At 41.9% G+C, this 21,595-nt stretch overlaps 1 protein-coding gene across 19 annotated transcripts in view; it reads left to right on the forward strand.

Moving 5' to 3' along the window:
* The window catches only part of APBB2 (amyloid beta precursor protein binding family B member 2), a 365,411-nt gene that overhangs the window by 123,463 nt on the left and 220,353 nt on the right, over nt 1–21,595 (forward strand). For 13 of the 19 annotated variants that reach the window (XM_082728836.1, XM_082728826.1, XM_082728835.1 and 10 more), the window contains one exon: nt 19,530–19,645. The exons of the other annotated variants lie outside the window; for them this stretch is intronic. Coding sequence is in view for 8 of the 13 variants with exons in the window: in XM_082728835.1 (XP_082584961.1) it covers nt 19,600–19,645 (46 nt within the window). In the remaining 5 variants the exon portion in view is untranslated. Of the gene's footprint in view, nt 1–19,529; nt 19,646–21,595 lie in introns of those variants that run through there. 19 annotated transcript variants of the gene reach the window in all.

Genomic DNA, 21,595 nt, shown 5'->3' on the forward strand with positions numbered 1-21,595 from the left:
GCTTATCATGGCTGCCAGCACCGTGGTAATTCTTTGGAGACTCTGCTTTCCCATCTTCCACTCCCTTCCTTGTCTACTATTTATCCAGCAGATGACAGTTGCATTTATGACACAAAACCCGGAGTGTCCCATAAAATTGGCAACCGGATAGAGCCGGCCTAGACGCAGCCTTCCCAGCTTCCTACCAGACCACCTTTCTTTGGAGTCCACCACTTCTCACTGCCAGAAATGACTGTCAGCACATTGGAATGCGTGGTCTGGGCGTCTGAGAGAAGGAGGCTCTGGAAGAGGGAGCGCCGCCATTTTCTTTTTCCCAAGTCTTTCTTGCTCATTCCCATTTCTCATCTCAGGTTCTGCCCCTTCCTCGGATAATCGACTTTGGGAAGTCTCCTTTGCACAGTGCAGACATAAACCCCTTTCCCAAGGGATGGGATGGTAATCGCCAGCTATCTGGAAGTCCAGCATCATTTAGAAGCTTCCATGTATCCTGGGAGGCTCCCTTCCCAGAGTAGGGATGAGGTGATTTCCACATACTGATCTAGTTAAGAGCTGGCAAGAAATTGTTTCGTGCTTCCCTCATAGGTGTTAGAATGGCTTTTCTGAAAAGAAATAACAGGTATTGGGGAGATTATGTAGAGATCGGGTCCTTTTGCATCGTCGGTGGGAATGTCAATTGCTGTAAATGTAGGGGTGCAGCCATTGTGGAGAACAGTATGGAGGTCCCTTCAAAAATTAAAAATAGAAATACCACATGATCAAGTAATTCCATTTGTGGGTCTATATTCGAGGGAAATGAAATCACTATCTAGAAGAGATATCTGCACCCCCATGTTCAGTGTATTATTTACAGTAGCCGAGACAGAGAAGCAAACCAGGTGCCTGTCAGAGAGATAGAGAAACCATGGCATATATACCCGATGAGATATTATTATTATTATTATTTTTAAAGATTTTATTTATTTTATTTGATAGAGATCACAAGTAGGCAGAGAGGCAGGCAGAGAGAGAGAGAGAGGAGGAAGCAAGCTCCCTGCTGAGCAGAGAGCCGGATGCGGGACTCGATCCCAGGACCCTGAGATCATGACCTGAGCCGAAGGCAGCGGCTTAACCCACTGAGCCACCCAGGCGCCCGCGATGAGATATTATTAAGCTGTAAGAAAGAAGGAAATTCTGCAATTTCCCTTGAGGGCATTATGGGTGGACCTTGAGGACATTATGCTAAGTGAAGTAAGTCAGGCAGAGAAAGGCGAATACTATATGATGTTACTTCTATTTGGAATCTAACCCCTCCCCAAACTTACAGGAGCAGAGGTCAGATACGATGATTGCCTGAGGTCAGGGTGGGGGAAATGGGGAAAGGTGATCAAAGCTGGTACTTCCAGCTAGGAGACAAGTAAGTTCTGGGGATGTAATGTACAGTTTGAGGACTGTACCCAATAGTACTGTATATTATGTTCGAAAGTTGTTAAGGTAATAGATCTTACAAGTTCCCGTTGCAAGAAAAAAATGTGTAACTGTGTGGTGGATGGATGGATGGCTGGATGGATAACTAAACTTACTGTGTTGATCATTTTGGAATGTCAAAGTGTGATATCAAAATGTAATATCAAAATTGGATGCATTTTGGATGTATCAAATCATTACATTGTTCATCTTAGACTAATACCAAGTTATATGTCAATTATATCTCAGTGAAATGACGGAGGGATTGTTTTGCATAGAAACCTTTTCTGCCAGCAGACTCAGGTGTACTTCCACTCAAACACAGGAATTTCATTAGGGAAAATGGAAAAACACTGGAAACGTGCATTCCAGTCCTGGTTTTGGCACCTGCTAGTTATGTGATCTTGAGGTACATAGCCATCTCTTCCTGGGGTACTCCTTTTCTTATCCATACAATAATTTTCATATGATTTTTAAGGTCCTTGTCAACCAGAAATTCTCTGAATCTATAATAACTCCTTAAAGTATGGAGTATGCTTTTTGAGCAGATTCAAACCGTCGGTGTCTGATGATGGTAGTTCCATTCTCACCACTGCTCTGGTTTGTGACTGTTGCTGTTTCCTGGAGGCCCAGGCATCTGTTTGCTGGAGAAGGCCATTCCTCCCATCATTTTGACATGATACTATCTGCTCGGTGTGGTTTTGTTGTTGTTGTTGTTGTTAGAAGATTTATTTATTTATTTGAGAGAGATTATTTGGGAGAGAGAGAGAGAGAGCAGGTACCTGTGGGTGGAAAAGCAACAGGAGGGGAAGAGAGTCCTTTAAGCAGACTCCCTGCTGAGCATGAAGCCACACTTGGGACTGGATTCCAGGACCCTGAGATCATGACCTGAGCCCTGGTCAAGAGTTAGCTGCTCAACCACCTGAGCCACCCAGGCGCCTCTCTCTTGGTGTGCTTTTAAGTGCAGTGAGTGGCAGGCTTGTTTTCTGATAGGACAGACTTCCCAAGTTTCCCCTGTGATTGCCTTATTCAAACAGTCATGACTTTGGTCCATTGTCAGCCTATATATTGGTGATGATGCCATCCTGTTTTATTTTTTTCATTTTAAAACACGTACTTCCCCCTCCCCCCAAGTTTTTATTTTTATTTTTTTAAAGTTTTTATTTATTTATTTATTTGACAGAGAGAGAAATCACAAGTAGGCAGAGAGAGGCAGGTAGAGAGAGGGGGAAGCAGGCTTCCCGCTGAGCAAAAAGCCTGATGCGGGGCTTGATCCAGGACCCTGAGATCATGACCCAAGCCGAAGGCAGAGGCTTAACCGACTGAGCCATGCAGGCGCCCCTCCCCCAAGTTTTTATTTAAGTACCATTTAGTTAACATACAGTGTAATATTAGTTTCAGGGGTAGAATTTAGTGATTCATCACTTACCTACAACACCCAGTGCTAATCACAAGTGCCCTCCTTAATACCCACCACCTATATAAACCCACCCTCCTGACCCCCCTCCCTGTCTAGTAACCCAATGCCACTCTTTTTTAAATGTTGGATCCTCTGTGTCTAAACAGTAGCTTCCAGTTTACAGTCTTCATGGGGCGCCTGGGTGGCTCAGTGGGTTAAGCCGCTGCCTTTGGCTCAGGTCATGATACCAGGGTCCTGGGATCGAGCCCCGCATCGGGCTCTCTGCTCAGCAGAGAGCCTGCTTCCTCTCTCTCTCTGCCTGCCTCTCTGCCTGCTTGTCATCTCTCTCTGTCAAATAAATAAATAAATAAATAAAATCTTAAAAAAAAAAAACAAAACCATTTACAGTCTTTATTTATAAGTGTTTGTGGGTAACTTGGAGTGATTCACCCTTAAAGTTTATTAAAAGAGAGAAGATGTGCAGATTTTCTATTGCTGCAAAAATGTTGCTGAGGTTTTGATAAGGATTGCTTTGAATTTGTGTATTACTCCAGGTCGTATTGACATCTTGACAATTTCAGGTCTTCTATTCCATGATCACTGGATGTCTTTCAATTTGACTGTTCTTTAATTTCTTTTAACTACATTTCGTAGTTCTCAGTGGGTAGAGCTTTTGCCTTGGTTAAGTTTATTCTTAAGTATTTTATTCTTTTTGACGCTATTCTAAATAGAAACATTTTTGTTGTTGTTGTTGTTTATTTTTTTATTTATTTGACAGAGATCACAAGTAGGCAGAGAGGCAGGCAGAGAGAGAGGAGGAAGCAGGCTCCCTGCTGAGCGGAGAGCCCAATGCAGGGCTTGATCCCAGTACCCTGAGATCATAACCTGAGCTGAAGGCAGAGGCTTTAACCTACTGAGCCACCCAGGCGCCCCCTCTAAATAGAATTGTTGTCTTAATTTCCATTTTGGTTGTTTATTGTTAGTGTATAGAAACACAAATGGTTTTTGCATGTTGATTTTATACCTTTGTTGAATTTGTTTATTAGTTTGAATTATTTCTTGTAGAATTTAAAGGGTCTTCTACATCTGTGATGGATTTTCAGGTCATCTGCGAATGGAGATATTTTTATTAATTCCTTTTCAGTTTGGATGCTTTTTATTTCTTTTTCTTGCCTAATTGCTCTGGTTAGGACTGCCAGTACCCTGTTGAACAGAAGTGGCAAGAGCAGGCATCCTTGTGATCTTCAGGGAAAATCTTTCAGCCTTCTATGATTAAAATGATTTGTTTTATTAGCATTGGATTTTAATTTTCCTCTGTTGTAGGCTTTCATATTTGTCATTTTTAATAGTTCCATAATCTGCCAAGTGGCTGGCCATGCTAGAATAGCACATTACCCAATTTTTTGAAAATTCAGAATGTCATTTTCCCTATTATGAGTAATGCTTCAATGAATACCTCTTTTGCATATTTTTAAATATTAATTTCTATGATTTTCTTAATGAGATGTAACTTTTTGGAAGCCTCCTCAACCATTTTGTTGACAAGAATCAATCTCGGTATTCAGATAAATCACCAAATAGCTCCTCCTATAACACCGTTCATTTATCATTATTCATCCTCAACAATACAGTGGATTGTTATATGTTCAGTAGGTGCCAAGAGCAAAGCGTGAGAAGTTCAGTAGGGCTACTCCTCTAACCTCTAATATTTCAGAGTCCAGTAGGAGACTCAGACTAGTCAAAATTAAATACTGCCAAGTAATCTTGGCAAGATACGGCAAAATCCCTTAACTGCATGAAATTGACTTTGACGGCATTGTTGACTGGTATCCTTTATGATAGAAGAGGTATAGACATATCCATGTCACATAAGATTTTTAAAAAAATAATGTGTCTAATAGGCTTAATGATCTGGCAGAATATGGCCCCATATCCAACCTCTCTTCCTTGAAGTCTAAATCTTTCTGGGAAGACTCTGATTCAGTCAGTGTATATTCACAACTCCATGTGCTGTGTTGCTCGAATATGCAAAGCCCCCAGTGGCCTGTGTCTCACGTGTTTCCACACCTGCTGCACATTGCTGTGTTTGCAGTAAGTGTCGAAGTGTTGGTGGTTCATTTGACATGCTTTCAGTTACTTTTTTCCACCACTGGATCCTTGCCATAGAACTTCATTAGTTATCAGTGTCCCTTCTATGATATTGGTGAAATCAGTGCTATTTTAATTACATCTTGTTGTATTTGCTTATTAAAAAAAAATTCAGAGTAAGAAGATATTTGTGAGATTATATAATCCAAAAGAGAATCTTAGTGTAAACGTATAAAACTTGCTACTTACAATGGTTGGAACTAGAACCTACACAAATCAGAATAAAACCCTTCTGTGTGAATTTCTGGATGATCTCTTAAGCCATTGCAGAGGGAGGAAAAACAAAGAGATCTTTCTATATACCTAAGCGGTAGATCAGGCTTTGGATACAATGAATCTGTCTTAGAAATAGCCTTTTATGATTCCACCATTTTGAGGTTCATTAGCTAGCTATGAATTTGCCTCCTTTACACTTGTGCATAAAAAAACTGGCCCTTATTTTTAAATTTCTTAAAAAGGTAGTCTTGGAAACAGCTCTTGAGACTGATTTCTTGGGGTTTTTTTTTCCTCCCTTTTTCTCTTCTCATTTCTGAAACCTAAACAGCCAAATTGTGCCTCGTTCTCTATAGAGCCGTGGTGATTAGATTGCATATTTACTTTGATACACAATACTGCTGTGTGGAATCACTGTCCATTGTGATCCCCAGATGAAACAAGGCGGGGTGGCTGTGGATCTGGGACTGACAGAGATAAATTTATCTCAGCTTTTCAAAACACTGTGTGAGCACAGTATAATTCACTTGGACAACTGTGGAATGAAACTCTTGTTTTAGAGGCCATTAGATATTTCATGGAAACTGACTGCACAGAGGTATATGGTAAAGATGGTTTGGCACAAGATAGAGTTGGAGGTAGCATTTATATCACCACTGAAATACAATTAATTTCTCCCAAGGCGATTTATAGCCTGACTTCTGTGACTGAGGGATGGATCCCTTGGCAAGTCTGTATGAAATAAGGCCCCAGGCAGGGAAATTATATGCACACGTCAGGCTTTGTGTTTATTTCATAAGCCTTCTTCTCAGGGTATGTATAACCTTGTTCTGTACAACTAACAAAAACCATAGTTGTGCTGTATCTTGACTTCAACTGTCGCTCTCCTTGGTCATGAAAGACTTCCTCAGTTTCCAGAAACAATAGCTACCACTGAGTGAAGCTTGCTTTCTTTGCCATCCCTGTTTCTATTAATGTCGTGACTGCATTTGACTCTTTTATGGGGCCCTTTTGGTCACATTAACAGTTTGTTCTAAGCTATCTATCTTAACTTCTAGCTTCGTCTGCAAAATTTGTGTGGTTAGCCTGAGACATATGCAGATAAATTGCTTAGGGTTCAGCTCTCTGCGATTCGGAACTAAAAATGCTACTGTATGCTCAGCTGATGGATGTGACTTTTCCCCAATATTGATGGTTCCACAGTTGAACATAAACCTTTGGGTGCCTTGGTTTGCATTTTCATATTCACGTGCAGTTCTTGACCACTGCTTTTCAAACAGCCTCATCTCTCAGAGAACTCTGTTTCAAGCAGAAAGGAACAGAAAATTGTTCTTCCTCACCCACTGCTCTTCTGCCCACTCACAACAATAAGAATGGTGAGCGTGAGTCTTTCGCCAGATGTAAATAGTGACAACTCCCAGTGCACAAATGGATTACATTCTCACGGCTGGTTATAAAGTCGGTTCATGGTTTTGAACCAGGAATGTCTTTTCTAAAGTGAGAAAACAATTTGAAGGATTGATGAGCCTGGGTCACCTGGGTGGCTCAGTTGGTTGGGCATCTGCATGTGGCTCAGGTCATTATCCCAGGGTCCTGGGATCAAGTCCCGTGTTGGACTCCTTGCTCATTGGGAAGCTGCTTCTCCCTCTGTCTGCTATTCCCTCTGCTTGTGTTCTCCCTCTGACAAATAAATAAATAAAATCTAACAAAAAAAAAAAAAAGAAAAGAATGGATGAGCCTGTTGAAACTTCTCTAACTCACAACATTCCAGCAGCATCGTTCTTTTTGTACCTTACAACCTAACCTTCCCCCATGTTTCCCCATGGAAAAATGTCCTTGGTTCGGCTTTCATACCTTGTGGAGGGAGCATAAAAATTTCATTCTTACCTTCAGTAGACAACTATCTCCTCCTGATTCTCCTAGGTCAGGAGATCAGGCAGGGTTTTTTAGAAGTGATGGAGACTGGCTGAATGATTTCAGCAGAGAAGGAATTTATTGAGAGGATATTGGGTAGTTTCTGGAACTGCCGGAAGTTGGGAAAAAAAGACAGGAGCAAAACTATACATCCAGATTCATCGCCAAGGTCATATGATATGATTAGTTCTATGCAGGGTTGGATGGACCCTATCACTGGACACAAGACTATTCTGGTTCACACTGACCACAACAAATGGGACCAGAGTCTTGCTACCAACGCCGTTATCTCAGCCTTTGCTGCTTGGGGTACTGGATATTGTTGCGGTTTTCCCTACCTACTGTGATTTCCTTCTGTTCCTGCCTCTTTGGGTCTCCAGCTCTAGATCCAGGGTTGGCCAAGGCTACATCGTGTATCCATGCCTTAGGTGCAAGGGAGTCTGGGAAGGTGAGTGTCCAGCCATTTTTGCCTTTATGTTGAAAAGTATGGCTCTCATAAGTGCTCACATGATGAGGAAATCCCCAGATATAGGGAGGGGTTACAGATGCTGGATATTCTCCATCCTGAACCCCTCAATAAAGACAAATCTTCACTGTAAGAAGCCATAGTAGGAGCTCTGGAAGAAGGGGAGTGGTCAACACATTTACAGCTGCAGTTAATGAACTAGGTGATGACGAAGATGGCTGATTCTTCCTTGTGCACTGGTGTCCTGGGACCCTTTCATTATGTGCTAATTAAAGCTTAACGAGTTAGGCATATTTGACCTTTCTCAGTGCATTTCTTTTTCTTTTTTCTTTTTTTTTTTTTAAGATTTTATTTATTTATTTGACAGAGATCACAAGTAGGCAGAGAGGCAGGCAGAGAGAGAGAGGAGGAAGGAGACTCCCCGCTGAGTAGAGAGCCCGATTCGGGGCTTGATCCCAGGACCCTGAGATCATGACCTGAGCTCAAGGCAGAGGCTTTTCACTCACCAAGCCACCCAGGCACCCCTCTCAGCACATTTCTTTCTACTTAAAGATAAAATGCATTAAGTTGATTTTAACAATTTGATTAACTAGGAGAAATAGATTTAGATTTATCTGTTAACATATATAGAATGAAATTTCCCATTATCAGTTTGGCTTGTTTGCATATTTATTGATTAATTTCTACCATTTTAAAAATGTATTTTTTATTTGCAGTAATATGTATATAGCTTATAAATTCCTGCTTGCTTATTTGGAGTGTCATTTTCTACCTCTGAGAGGCAATTACTTTACATTCAACTAGCTCTTTTTCTTTTATTTACTTCCATATGGCTAATTAAAATGTTTATATTAGTATTTCTTAAATTTTTTTTCCCAGTTTTACACATTAAACATTGAATTCCTATGAAGGAAGTTAAGGAGTTAGCTCTGTTTTATTTTCTCTCCCTGAAATATCTGCCCTTTCACGCTCCAGGACAGCTGTATCTCAGTTTGTTTTCACTGTAAATATTTTTCACAGCTAAGTTATGCAGTGTACTATGATTTTATTTCCTTCCTTGTGCAGCATACTAAAATTTCTCTTTTTTTTTTTTAAAGATTTTTATTTATTTGACAGAGAGAGATCACAAGTAGGCAGAGAGGCAAGCAGAGAGTGAGAGAGAGAGAGAGGGAGGAGGAAGCAGGGTCCCCGCCTAGCAGAAAGCCGGATGCCAGACTCAATCCCAGGACCCTGAGATCATGACCTGAGCTGAAGGCAGAGGCTTAACCCACTGAGCCACCCAGGCGCCTCTCTTTTTTTTTTCACTTATCATCACCAAATTCTCTTTTTCTCTTTATTTCAAGATTTTACTTATTTATTAGAGAGAGCGAGCAAGCACACATGCGCGTGAATGAGTGGGGGGGGAGGGGTAGGCAGGAGGCGAGGCAGGCTCCCCCAATGAGCAAGGAGCCTAATGTGGGGCTCCATCCCAGGGCCCCGAGATCATCACCTGAGCCAGAGTCAGATAGTTAACCGACTGAGCGACCCAGGTGCCCCACCCCCAAATTCTCAAATAAGGTCAAACACAATGGTTCGTCTCTTGGATCTGGTGTGTGTGTGTGTGTGTGTGTGTGTGTGTGTGTGTGTGTGTGTGTGTGTTTGCATACGTGACATTTCTTCAGAGCCTTCTGCTTGCCTGCTCCATTCTGAACTATTTATTCTTGAGGCCTTATGCACAGCTGTTGACCTGGAATTTTCCTTCACTATCATGTTGGCAATTCTTGATTGACCTAGATGGGTGGCATCTCTCTTGGTTTTCTCTCTCTTCTGAGGAGACACATCGCCCAGTTGCTTCTTGAGAAAGAGTGTGTATAATGTATTTTTTCTTTTTTTTGAGATCTGGCATGTGTGAAAATATCACTTAGTCTCTCTCTCCTCACATATGATTGATATAGAACTTCAAAGTTGGAAATGATTTTCCCTGAAAGTTTTGGAGGCCTCGTTCCATTTTCTTTCACTTCCTCTTTTATTATTGAATTGTTGGATACTTCTTTGATTCTGGTTACTTTATATGGGACTTTTTTGAGAGACTGGGGGGAGTTTCTAGAGTCTTTTTTTTTTTTTTAAATCTTTGAATGTTCTGCAATTCCATGATAATGTTCCTTGCTCTATAACTTTTTTCATTCACTGTGAAGATTTTTGTGTGTTGAGGGGGTGGAGGATAATTTTCTTCCCTTTGGTTTTTGTATTCTTTCTTTTCTGGAACTCTTCTTTGTCAAATGCTGGAACTTTTGTATTTTTCCTTCAGTTTATTGTTAAAAAAACTTTCTGACCTCTGTTCTTAACATCTTTTTCTTTTACTCTTGGGAAACAATTACGTTTATTATCTTTTAACTATTCTATGGATTTTTTTATGCCTGTGATCATAATATTAATTTTTAAGAATTCCTTCTTTCTCTTTCAGTATTTTCTGTTTTTATAGCATTCTATTCTTTTTTGCTTTATGGATGTAATATCTTTTACCCCTTGCAGTTCATAATGTATAAATGAAGTTTTTTCTTCTGCCTCCAGCATTGACTCTGTTTCCTTTTAAAGTTGCTCTTGTCACATTAGGCTCTTCATCACGTGTCTGGTGGTGGTTTGCTGTCCATGTGATGTATGTGGAAACCCTGAAAACTGATTGGAAACTCTGCGTGAGCAGGTTGACAAGCTCTCTCTCTTGTCAGCTGGAGGCCTTACTATGGGGTGACTCTTTCTTTCAGAAACTCCCTCTCTCCATAGTTTAAGTAACTGTAGATCCCTTTTCTTGGGCTTGTTAGTTTCTTCAGAAAATTCTTCTCATCGCCTATGTGGCCACTGCTCTAGGAGCCCAGCAAAAGAACGGGCTCTGAGTCTCTCCGTTCAGAGTGTACTCTTTCCACTCAGTCCTCTCTTTCCAGGTGATGCCTCCACCTGTGTCGCTGTTCCTTGTGTCCCCGGGGCCTGACCTTCTCAAGTGTAACCTTAGTAGGCCGCAAGCCTCAGGGGGAAGGAGAGACCGCTGGCACGTTTCATGGCTGAGGAAGGACCTGGAAGTTTACTCCTTTAAACATCTCACAAGCAGTCCTCTGGTTTTCAGTGGCACCCCCATACTGCCCTCTCCTTCCAGCCTGCACTATTGAGGTCACTGTGCTTGAATTTATACTTTCCTGACATTCTGTGCCCCACATTGGTTTGCTTGCTTCTGATAGTTCAGTCTGTAGGCGTTTAAGTTTTGTCCGGCCCTGCATTGAAAATTTCCTCATCATTAGCCAGATTTCTATTTTCCAAATATTTTTCCATTAATTTTCTCCTCTTCCATTCTCTTGTCCCTTTGTGAGTTTATTTCTGCGCCTGGCCTAGTTCATTTGTGGGTTTCGGAGGGAATGGAGGTAAGCATGTGATTGTAATCTACCACATACAATGAAAATCCTTATTAATGGGCTTTTGAGATTTGGCCTTTCAATTCGGATTCAGGGTTGTCTGGTCCATTGAAGAAACGTTTATCTGGTTACTCCAGAATGGATTCCATTTACTGTGCTTTCCAGTGTCATTCAAAAATTATTACTGACACTGTCAAAATGAAGTGGGTGTCACCCTTTCCTGATTTGAGTACATAATAGGAAAAAAGGTTGATTATCTCTAAGGTATAGATTCCAAGTGTGATCTTAAACCCAGTAGCAAGAAGAGCATACTATTTCCAACATACAAAGAAATTACCTCCATTCCCTAGGATTTTTCATGGCTTTAATCCCCCTTGGGTCAATCTTTCTTAGATTTCCTACTAGTTTGACTTGAGTTGTATCCAAGGAAAAACTTTCTTTTCTGTGTGGACCCAGTTGCATTGTATGGGATACTCTGAGTTTCTATGAGTTACCTCTATAAATTCTATAGAAAAATATCAGGCCGTGATATCTTCTCCACTTCTAGGATAAAATCACTCAGAGTATCTCATGTAAAATGTGGAAAGGTCTATAACATGCCAAAGCTTACATTATTGAACGTGTAACTACCCATAGCATGATCAGACCATATATGATTTCTCTTTCAACCTTTCCCTTAAATATATTTTAGTACTCCCGATTTTAACAGTAAGCTGATTTTTTTTACAGTATTTAACATATTATTAAGGTATAGCAAGGATTACTATAAAATTATTATGGGTCTTAGTTAACCATTATAAAACAAAGAGAAAGCCAATTCCCATTTTAAAGGTTTTGTGTCGTGCAGGATTTGAATGAATATAGAGGAAATCTGATCAAATTCCTAATCTAGAATCTGTTTTTAGAAAAATAATGATTACCTTCCCATGGTAGAATTAATATTTTTCTGTTTCAGACACCTCATGTTCTTTGTTGGTAAGTCAAGATTATGAGTATGTAGAGGTTCAGAAAGGAAACTTGTCTATTGGAATGTTCTTGTTTTCATCATGATAGGTAAAGAGCGCCAGGCATCTGTTTTGTGCTAAAGTTTACTACAAGTGTCACTGCTTTTAAGGCTGGAAATACTTCTGCTCTTAAAACCAAAAATAGATGCTCTTTCTCATTATCATAACTCGAAAGATCATATATTTTTTTTAAAGATTTATTTATTTATTTGAGAGAGAGAGAGTGCGTGCGCACGTACACACATGAGAAGGGAGAAGGTCAGAGTGAGAAGCAGACTCCCTGCTGAGCAGGGAAGCCGGCTGTGGGACTCGATCCAGGGACTCCAGGATCATGACCTGAGCTGAAGGCAGTTGCTTAACCAACTGAGCCACCCAGGTGCCAGGATCATCTTTTTTAATGAGATGGGCGCATCCATTGTGGTTTGCACAGATTTAAGGATCAGGTTACTTCATGTGGCGCTTGGAGAACAAATAGCTCTGATAAGGTAGATGATGGAAATTTTACTGAAAGCTGAAACAAGAACTTTGTTCTTTCTATTTCTGTAGTTTTTTTCACCTCTTTCTTTTATTTTTTATTTATTATTTTTGATGATTCCTAAAGGGATTCACCTGTCTTATTTTAAGATGTTGGTACATTTATGCATTCCTCACTGTATTATCACTTCAAAAGATCTTCACCAGGGGAGGGAAAAAAAATTATTTGCAAGGAGAATTGGAGGTGTAGATAGTCTATGTTGCGTTAGAGAACTTGATTAATGTGTTGGCAGTTGGGAGGATAAAAATTGCTTCTTTGCTGATTTTAGAAAGTTCTGCCTGTGTTTTGGAAAGTGGGGCAAGGAAAACGAAGGAGAGGCAGGTAGAAGTAATTGAAGGGAAATGAGGTAACATGAATGAAAGTGCTTCGTAAACTTCTACATAACACGTTACCATTGTTGCAGACCTCAACTTAAAGTGTAAAAAAAGATCCGCAAAGATTGAAAAAAGAAAAATGAGGAAAAAGAGAAGAACTAACTTGAATAAGAAAAAGTTAAGGAAGAAACAAATTGAGGTCATAATGGGGAAGTTTTACTTTCTAGTTGTTTTTATTATTTTTTTAATCTGAAAATTCAGTAGTACTTATGCTTCTTATTTAAGCCATTAAGTTAAAAACATTTTATAAAGCAAAAGGAAAGTTCTGTTGAAAATAATTTGGGGAAGGAATCTTATCATGTGAGTTGGCAAGATTTGGGTGAAAAGCACGAGGTGGATGGCTTTCTCAGCTCTAAATAAAGATCCTTGTGTCATAGGGGCTTATGTGCGGTGTTCCTACTTAATTAAGGTTTAACTGACATTTGTTCATATCATCTGAGCCATACATTTGTTCTCATTCATGCCTTCGCATGGTGTAGGTATCATTAATCCATTTTAGAGATGAAGCATGGAAGTCTAATTGACTTACCCCCAACCACCTACCTCCTCAATGGCAAAGTGTTCACTCATCCAAGTTTTGAGTTTATTCCCACATCTTCACATACTTCCCATCATAGCAATTGACTCCGTGCTATTTCTGTACATTTGGCTTATTGGATTTCTCTAAAGGAAATCCTTGTTAAATAACAGTAGTCAACTTACAGATTATCACCCCCAAGGCACGTTTTAGGCCTGGCTGTATTTGTACCAGATGACTTCAAATGAGCCCTCCTATTTGAATTCTGGAAGAATCAAGGCATAAACAAAAAAGACATCTCAGTTGCCCACATATGGGTTCAGAGTCTGTGCACTGTGCCCTTCAGACCTTATCTGGACTTTGGCATCTTTAACTTTAGTTCTCTTATACTTTTACATTTTATTTGGTTTCCAAAACTATAGTGGACTTGGGAAAGGGAAAGGTTTGTACTTTGACTGCAGTGAGACTTAACTCTTGAGGCAAAGGCAAGGAGATAATCAAACTGTGAAAAGTAGAGAAAAGATCTCCTTAAGTAGTGGCCTCGGAGTGGAAGAGCAAACAGCCCTCTGCACCCTGAAAGCTTGTCTTGCCATCGGCCCTTATAGGCAGGTCTAGTTTGGTTCCCAGCCCTGCGCACTTAAAGCCTATCTTCCATCCGGTCCCTCTGCTCCATTGATTTCTCTTCCACTAGGATCCTGACTTGGCTTGGCTCTAGACCCAGATCTGTAACTTGGAGTTCACCTAAGCTCTTCAGAGTGTTTTTATACCCGTGCTTTCCTGCTGTTTGAACCTCAGCAATCTCAGAGTGTTCTGTTGCTTTGGTAGGAACTCCACCTCTGGTCACGGGGGTAGAAACTCAACTTCTGCCTACTTTCTGCCAGACCAGCTCCTTTACCTCAGTGGTCCCCCTTACAACACAGCAAGATAACTGGTAGTCATATTGATGATCCCATGCCACCCAAGATTAACTATATTCTGAACACTGTGAGAAGGCATTACATTTTAGAAAGAAAAAGAAAATTTGATCCAGTATGGTTGAAATTAAACCCGTTTTATTACTTAGATGGGTATTCCTTCAACTCTTAGAAAATCTTGATCACTCTCAGGATCTTCTTACTCCTTGAGGTTTCCAAAAAGCAGAAATTACATAGTATTAAATTACAATGGCATAGTGAGGCAGAGAATTATAATTGAGCAAGTTATAGAATAAATTATTTTTGAAGAGCATAACCAGTTTTTTAGTAGCTTGTACCAGCTTTCATATCAAAAAATGGTTCATTAAGCAAAGTCAGTCTGTCTTTCTTTCTTTCTTTCTTTCTTTCGTCCTTTCTTTCTTTTTTTTTTAGTGTTTTGTTTACAGATTTGTCTTTTAGGTCAGAAGCAGCAAATACCTACATAGAGATATTGAGACATCATAAAATAGTTCAAAAGGGAGCTAGTAAAGCGAGTGGGTGTTGCCATGAAATGTTTACCTTGGAGAGAATTCTTGGCATTTTTGCCTCACATCAGCATAATAAGAATTTGTTGGAGAGGAGGGAAGCATTAGTGTATTTGATGAGGATTAATGTCCTTATAGAGTGTTTGTGTTGGTGAATATGTTATGGAGGTTACCATAAATATAGTCATTGAAAAGTTGCACACTAAACATTTTGTGGACTGGCATAAATATCCCTTTCGTCCCCCTTCATGGCCTGCCTTCAAGGGACTATTGCATTGTTCGTCTTGGTATCTTAGTGTTCTTAATCGAACATAGGAAAAAGTATGGTAGTCTTGAAGATTTCTTTCTCTCTTGGGGTATTGCTGATCAGATGGGCAGAAACAGATCTGATGTTTTCAGGACAGTTTTTATTTTTTAACTGTACAGAAAAGTGTCACCTAATACCTACTAAAAAACAAACAAACAAAAAAAAACCCCAAAAAACCAAAACAGAAAACGGCAACAACCCACTTGTCCTCACTTTGGGGAAATTTTATCATTAAAGTTATTTCCAGACAGTACCGCAGTGTGCTGCTGGGTAATGTGTAAAAATGTGTTCAGTAGGATCGGTGATACCTCGCAGCTTATGTGCCGGAAAAGAAGTGAAATGACGAATAATATAAATATATATTAGGACGAAAACAGAAACCCGTAACAAGTGAATTTTCTGAATTTCCAAGGAAGCCAGACCTGATTATCTCCTCCCTCTCTGTGGCCCCGGTGGGTTGAAGCTGAGCAGGTTGCTGTGTAAATGAGCATCTGGGAGGAGGGGCGCCATGCTGTGAGGGTAATGACGCCCTGTCCTTCACAGAGAGGAGAACAAAGCAGGCAGACAGATGTAAAGTGGGCAATTTCTATTTCGTTGTATGCCCGCAATGTTCGCACTCACCCATTTTCCCATGTAGGAGGCATCCTGGTTTTCATAATTCCATTAATTCTGAATCCTCTTACTTAACACACAATATATACTTATTGAGTTCATAAAGATTTTCCTTTGTGAGGCGGAAAGTAAATGCAGTTGAGTGTGATGTGCAGCTTGGCTTTGAGTCAGTTAGGTTGGGAAAGGAAGGAATAGATTATTTGTATTCTCGCCATTTAATTGGCCTCCTTACCTTGTGGTTGTGAGGACTCTTCCCTTTGGTATTGGTTTGTTGATTGATTCTGTATTTATCGACTGCTTGCTGTGCCCCTATGAGCTGTGGATACAAGGAGGGATGGCCCAGTGGGTAGGTGGTTCTCCCATGGCTTTGGAAACATCTCCCTCTTGGCCGCCATCAACGATGGTGACATGTCTATCTAGAATTCTGAAATTCTGCCGTGTCCCCAAGATGGCCCGGGGATGTTCATGGTAACAGGACAGACAGACTGTGGAGTAACCTCACAACTTTTGAGATCATCAAATCTGCCTGGAGAACAGAAAATCTCCTTTCCGAGGTGTTTTCCTTTGCAGTAGACTTTCTAATGAAAGTCTTATTGGAATGCTTTCCAAGAACTAAGTCACTTCACTCACTTGTGGATTTGCCAGAACCCGAGGTGGAAGAAGGGGCAGGATCCCAAGGGGGTTGAAAGTGCTGCTGTCTGAAAAAGCATGATGCTGGGTCATCCCAGGGCAGGGGGTTCTGCCGGCTCCAGTCCCCTCTCCTGGCCTTTACTTTCAGCTTTTGGACTCTTCCTTTTCATTAAGTTCATCATGCTGCAAGGGGTCTTTGAATTGAAACATCTTAAGAAGCCCTGTGAGATGGTGGGGAGTGGTTTCTCTTAATAAAATAGAACTTACATAAACCTTTGGAACGGTTGGCACCACAAATCAAAGTTCACTTTAAGAAGAGCGTTCTTTACTTACAAGATGTTTTCTGATACTACAAAGTTCTGCTAGATGGGAGATCACCTCCCAAGCCCCCCTCACCCCCTTGATAGGCACTGATGCCTATGTTTACTTACTTTAAAACAGAGTTGGTCTGTTTCAGTTTGGGAGGGAAGCAGATGTGAGAAACCAAGGTTTTCAAGCTCGAGGTTGTCAAACCACATACCAGTCAGCCCCCTGCTGGGTGAAGAGCCTTGCCTGCTCTTTTATCTACTATATCATTGTCCCTGACCTCCAACATCCCAATGCTCTTACCTACAGACTGGCTCTGGCTGGATTTGTCTCTATTCTGCTAATTCTGGTGTTCCTCCTCTAATACCAGAGGGTTGGGGATTTCCCTTCTGGCTCCGGTTCAGCCCCTTCATCTGTACTCCCGACCCTCTCCGCCACCCCCATAGGGATCTTACTCTGTCTTTCCCTCCTCTCTCTGCACTCTCAGCCTTTCTCTCTCTACCGACTCCTTCAGCTCATGGATACAGACTTCCCTCGGCCCCTGACCCCTCCCAGCAACCGTCCGTTCTCTCTCCTCTTCTCTTCTGCTCGCTCTCGTCTCGGCCGCCACCGTGTCACTGAAACTACACTCAGACAGGGTGACTGTTGACTGCTTATGTGGCAAATCCAAAGGTATGTTTTTCATTTCTTGTCTTTATGCATCTCACTGTGTCCCGTGGTACCTCTCTGCCTTTCTTCTTCGGTCTTCTTCCTTTGCCCATTCTATCCTTGCTCCCGTTCTCCGGGGCCTGCTTCTCAGCCCCCATCCTGTCTGCTTGATCTACCCACTTCCCTTTGGGGCTGTCACCCACTAACCTAATTTCTGCTCTCTCTGCATAACAATCACATAGATGCCTTTACATTTTGCTCAGGTTTCTTCTCCAAGCTTCACACTCAAGAATATGTGGGTGTCCCCACCCGAATGTTCTACACCTCAGTCTGTAATGCCCCAAACGGAACCCCTTGTCTTCCTTATGAAACTTGTTCATCCTTCTGTATTCTATGCTCAGCCCTCACTCCCACCGCCTATGTGTAGTTAATTACCAAGTTATTCTGCTTTTTGTGTCTGGATGTTTCCCAAGTAGTAATTCTCTTCTCCCCCTCTTCCCCGGTTTGCTAATGTCCACCCTTCTTATCCCAAACAAGCAAACTGGCTTAGCTGGCCTCCTGGCCTCCACTCTGCCCTCTTTGAATCCATCAAAAGAGAGGAATGCATCTAAAACCCAGTTTGCCCCATCGGTGGCTCTCTGCCTCCAGAATAAAGTCAGAGTCCTTGAGCGTGTGGACAGGGGAGGATCTGGCTCCAGGCTTCTTTCCTGGCCTCACCCTAGAGAGGCCAGCACCACTGACTTACGCTGTGCAGTTTCTTACCTCTGCCTTTTCCATCGTCTTGTCTCCCATTCCCAGCCTGGGTAAGTGCCACCCCGTCTGAGGACCCACGAGGCAATCCGTTTACTTGGAAGCTTTCCCTTCCTTCTCCCTTTCTGGGCTGGGTGCCCCACTCATGTCATTGCATCCATCCCTCTGTCCTTGGGGATGGGTTATGGGTATCTCTTGGCCCCACTGGACTTCACTTTGCTTAACGATGAAGGCAGCATCTCATTCCTGTCTGTAACTCCCGTGCCTGGCACAGAGCTTGGCATCTAGGAGGTGTTCAGTGTGTTTTTTATTTTTATTTATTTATTTAAAAAGATTTTTATTATTTATTTGAGAGAGAGAGAGAGAATGAGAGTGAGCATGAGAGGGGGAAGGTCACAGGAAAAAGCAGACCCCTGCTGAGCAGAGAGCCTGTGCGGACTCTTATCGGAACTCCAGAATCATGACCTGAGCTGAAGGCAGTCCGTCAACCAACTGAGCCACCCAGGTACCCCCAGTGTATGTTTTTTAAATGAGAAACTAATAATGACGGCAAATAGATGTTATGTCTGCAAAAATGATCAGAAGTAAGCTATGCGTAATTGTTGCCTTGAGGAGGGGGCATGAAGTGGGGGGGACTTTTGGGGATCTGATAACGTTCCAGTTTTGATCTGGTGCATTCAGTTTAGGAAAATTCATTGAACTCTTCCATTAGGGTACGTGTACTTCTCTATGTTTATGTAACACGTTGGTGGAAAGTTGTTTTATTTATTTTTTAAAAAGATTTTATTTATTTATTTGACAGAGATCACAAGTAGGCAGAGAGAGAGAGGAGGAAGCAGGTTCCCTGCTGAGCAGAGAGCCCGATGAGGGGCTCCATCCCAGGACCCTGGGATCATGACCTGAGCCGAAGGCAGAGGCTTTAACCCACTGAGCCACCCAGGCGTCACTTACTTATTTTTTAATAATCCGATGTCTTATCTACCCAATACAGAAATTTTCTTTTTTTTTTTTTTTTCAAGCTTTTACAGTTTTTACAGGCTATTAGTTCAGACGTCACAGCAAAGAGCCAAGCTGGAGCTGCTCCTAGACTTTAGGGAGGAGGGAGATGAGCACCAACAAAAACGTGGTTGGGATTGCTGGGTCTTCTGAAGAGGGCCAGTGTGGGCCGACCCCCACGGATAGGCTTGCAGGGACCTGTGTTTCCCTCACACTTGCTACAGGGGCCACATGCTAATCATCAGCAAGCTCTGTGCCTGCCCACAGTGACACGGTGACTTCGCCTTGCATGGGACTATGAATAATTCATAAATGTGGTTATCTGGAAATTTGTGGTCAGCATTAGCATTTTAATGAAAAAAAATGTAGTCATTATCCTAAATCTCTGCTTTGTTTCTACTTTTTTTTTTCCCCCCTTTTTTGGTCTCCTCCCCTCTCCTCCACCCCAGCAAACCATCTCCGTCTTTCCTGAGTACTTGGAAACCGCCAAGGGCCCTGCTAATGTCCTGACCGGTCACTATGGGCAGACGGTACCCGGAGGCTCCCTGTCACCCAGGCAGCTCATGTACGTATGGGATTGGATCTCCCTTTCTTCCCCCTTTTAACTTTCATTGTAGAATATTGCAGAACGCTCAACGGGTGAAGGTCTGTAAGATTGAAATGAGAGTTTAGAAACGAGGGAGGATGGATTGCTCTAGGGGACATGTTTAATATCAAAGGATGAGAAATGTTCCTGAAGTTTGGGTTTTTCTAATCCAGTGGCCAGAGAAGGCCAGATGCATATATGAGCAATCTCTGTTTTCTCTTTCAATGTATCTGTTCATAGTCAGGATTCGTGTATTTTTTTTTTTTTTTTTAAAGCTTCCCTCTTTTGCATCACGGTCTATAACATTTGAAACAATAGCGATGCCATAAAGGAAGATCATTTCCTACTGATTTTTATAATTCTTTTAAATAAAAGAATTCCTGGACTCAGAAGAGAGGTCTTCCTGGATATGTCATTGTCGAACATGCGTTAGGGGAAGAGTGCCGGCCGCTTGCCAGCATTCTCCAAAGGAGGAAACACCTCATTCCCTAGCGATGTCTTTCAGTGTCTCACAAAACTTAAGTTTTTCTTTTCTTTCTTTCTCTCTCTTTTTTTTTTTTAAAGATTTTATTCATTTGACAGAGATCACAAGTAGGCAGAGAGGCAGGCAGAGAGAGGGAGGAAGCAGGCTCCCCGCTGTGCAGAGAACCCGATGTGGAGCTTGATCCCAAGACCCTGAGACCATGACCTGAGCCGAAGGCAGTGGCTTAACCCACTGAGCCACCCAGGTGCCCCAAAACTTAAGTTTTTCTGGTGATAGTCTTCTGGGAATGGCTACAGTATGGCCTACCCCCGACTGACTTAGGAGGAAAAGTATTATTGCCCTTTTAATCATCTCTCCTGTTTCTATAAAGGAGGGTTTGTCATCAACTTATCTTTTTGTTCAGGTTAGTCTTTTAGCTTTGGGCCCTCTGCTGAGATATTTATTTGCTTTTGTTGCTTCCTCTGGACCCTTGGAATTTTGGCTTCAGATCAGGGACATGCTCGGAGCAATTCCCCAGTGTCCCTTTGCTCCCGTGTTCCTTTCATCATTATGTTTATTCACACTCACCTTTAAGTCTCATTTCCTGGTCCATCTCCATTTTTTACTTCATAGGAAAGTTAGAACTGCCCTCAAACCCTCCCCCAGACGATTGCTTCTAAAATAAGCCCGGTGGTTAGAAGCAGCCGGGGAAGGGAGAGCTGACAAGAGAGCGGAGATTCAGACCAACCTCCAGTGATGCCGCCCGCACGGGTGGGATAAACAGCTTCTATCCGCATCCTTTAGCATCCTCCGGCGGCATGACTTTAGCCTAAAATTAGCAATTTTCATAGTGAACAACAGAAAAAATTTACCCTTATAGACTGTAAAATAGAGGTCAGCAAACTGCTCCCCCTCGCGCCCCCTCCCCTTCCCACCCCCGGCCGGGCCAAATCCAGCCCACGCCCGTTTTTGTAGGAGCTAACAATGGTTTTCATATTTTTAAATGGTTATGTAAGTACCTACAGAATCTACTTTGCCTCTTGGCCCTCAGAGCTGAAAATACCTACGGTCTGTCCTGTTAAGAAACAATTTGCCGCTTCCGGCTGTGGAAGAAGTTGGAAGCCACGTACCGTGATTGAAACATGGAATGTTGTTATTTTTTGACCACTTTCGACCTGCAAAAATGCTAATCATGTGTGGTTCAGTCTACTGCATTTGGAAGAACATTTTTCTTTCCAAAGGGTTGACATGGGAAAGTTTGGGTTCTTAGCATGGTGGAAGGGCAGTTCACGTCTGTGGACCTCGTCATCATTCACCATCTTCGGGAGTGATTCATCGAACCTCTTTGTAGTTTTCCAAGGGGGCCCTGAGCTTCAGAGTCCGGGCTGTCGAGGAGTTGAAAGGCACCTTTCTTCATCACTCAACTTCTAGTTCAGAGCTCTCGAGGAGTAAACTGTCCTGCTTTT

The sequence above is a fragment of the Mustela nivalis genome (assembly GCF_964662115.1).
Source record: "Mustela nivalis genome assembly, chromosome: 4".
Lineage (NCBI taxonomy): Eukaryota > Metazoa > Chordata > Mammalia > Carnivora > Mustelidae > Mustela > Mustela nivalis.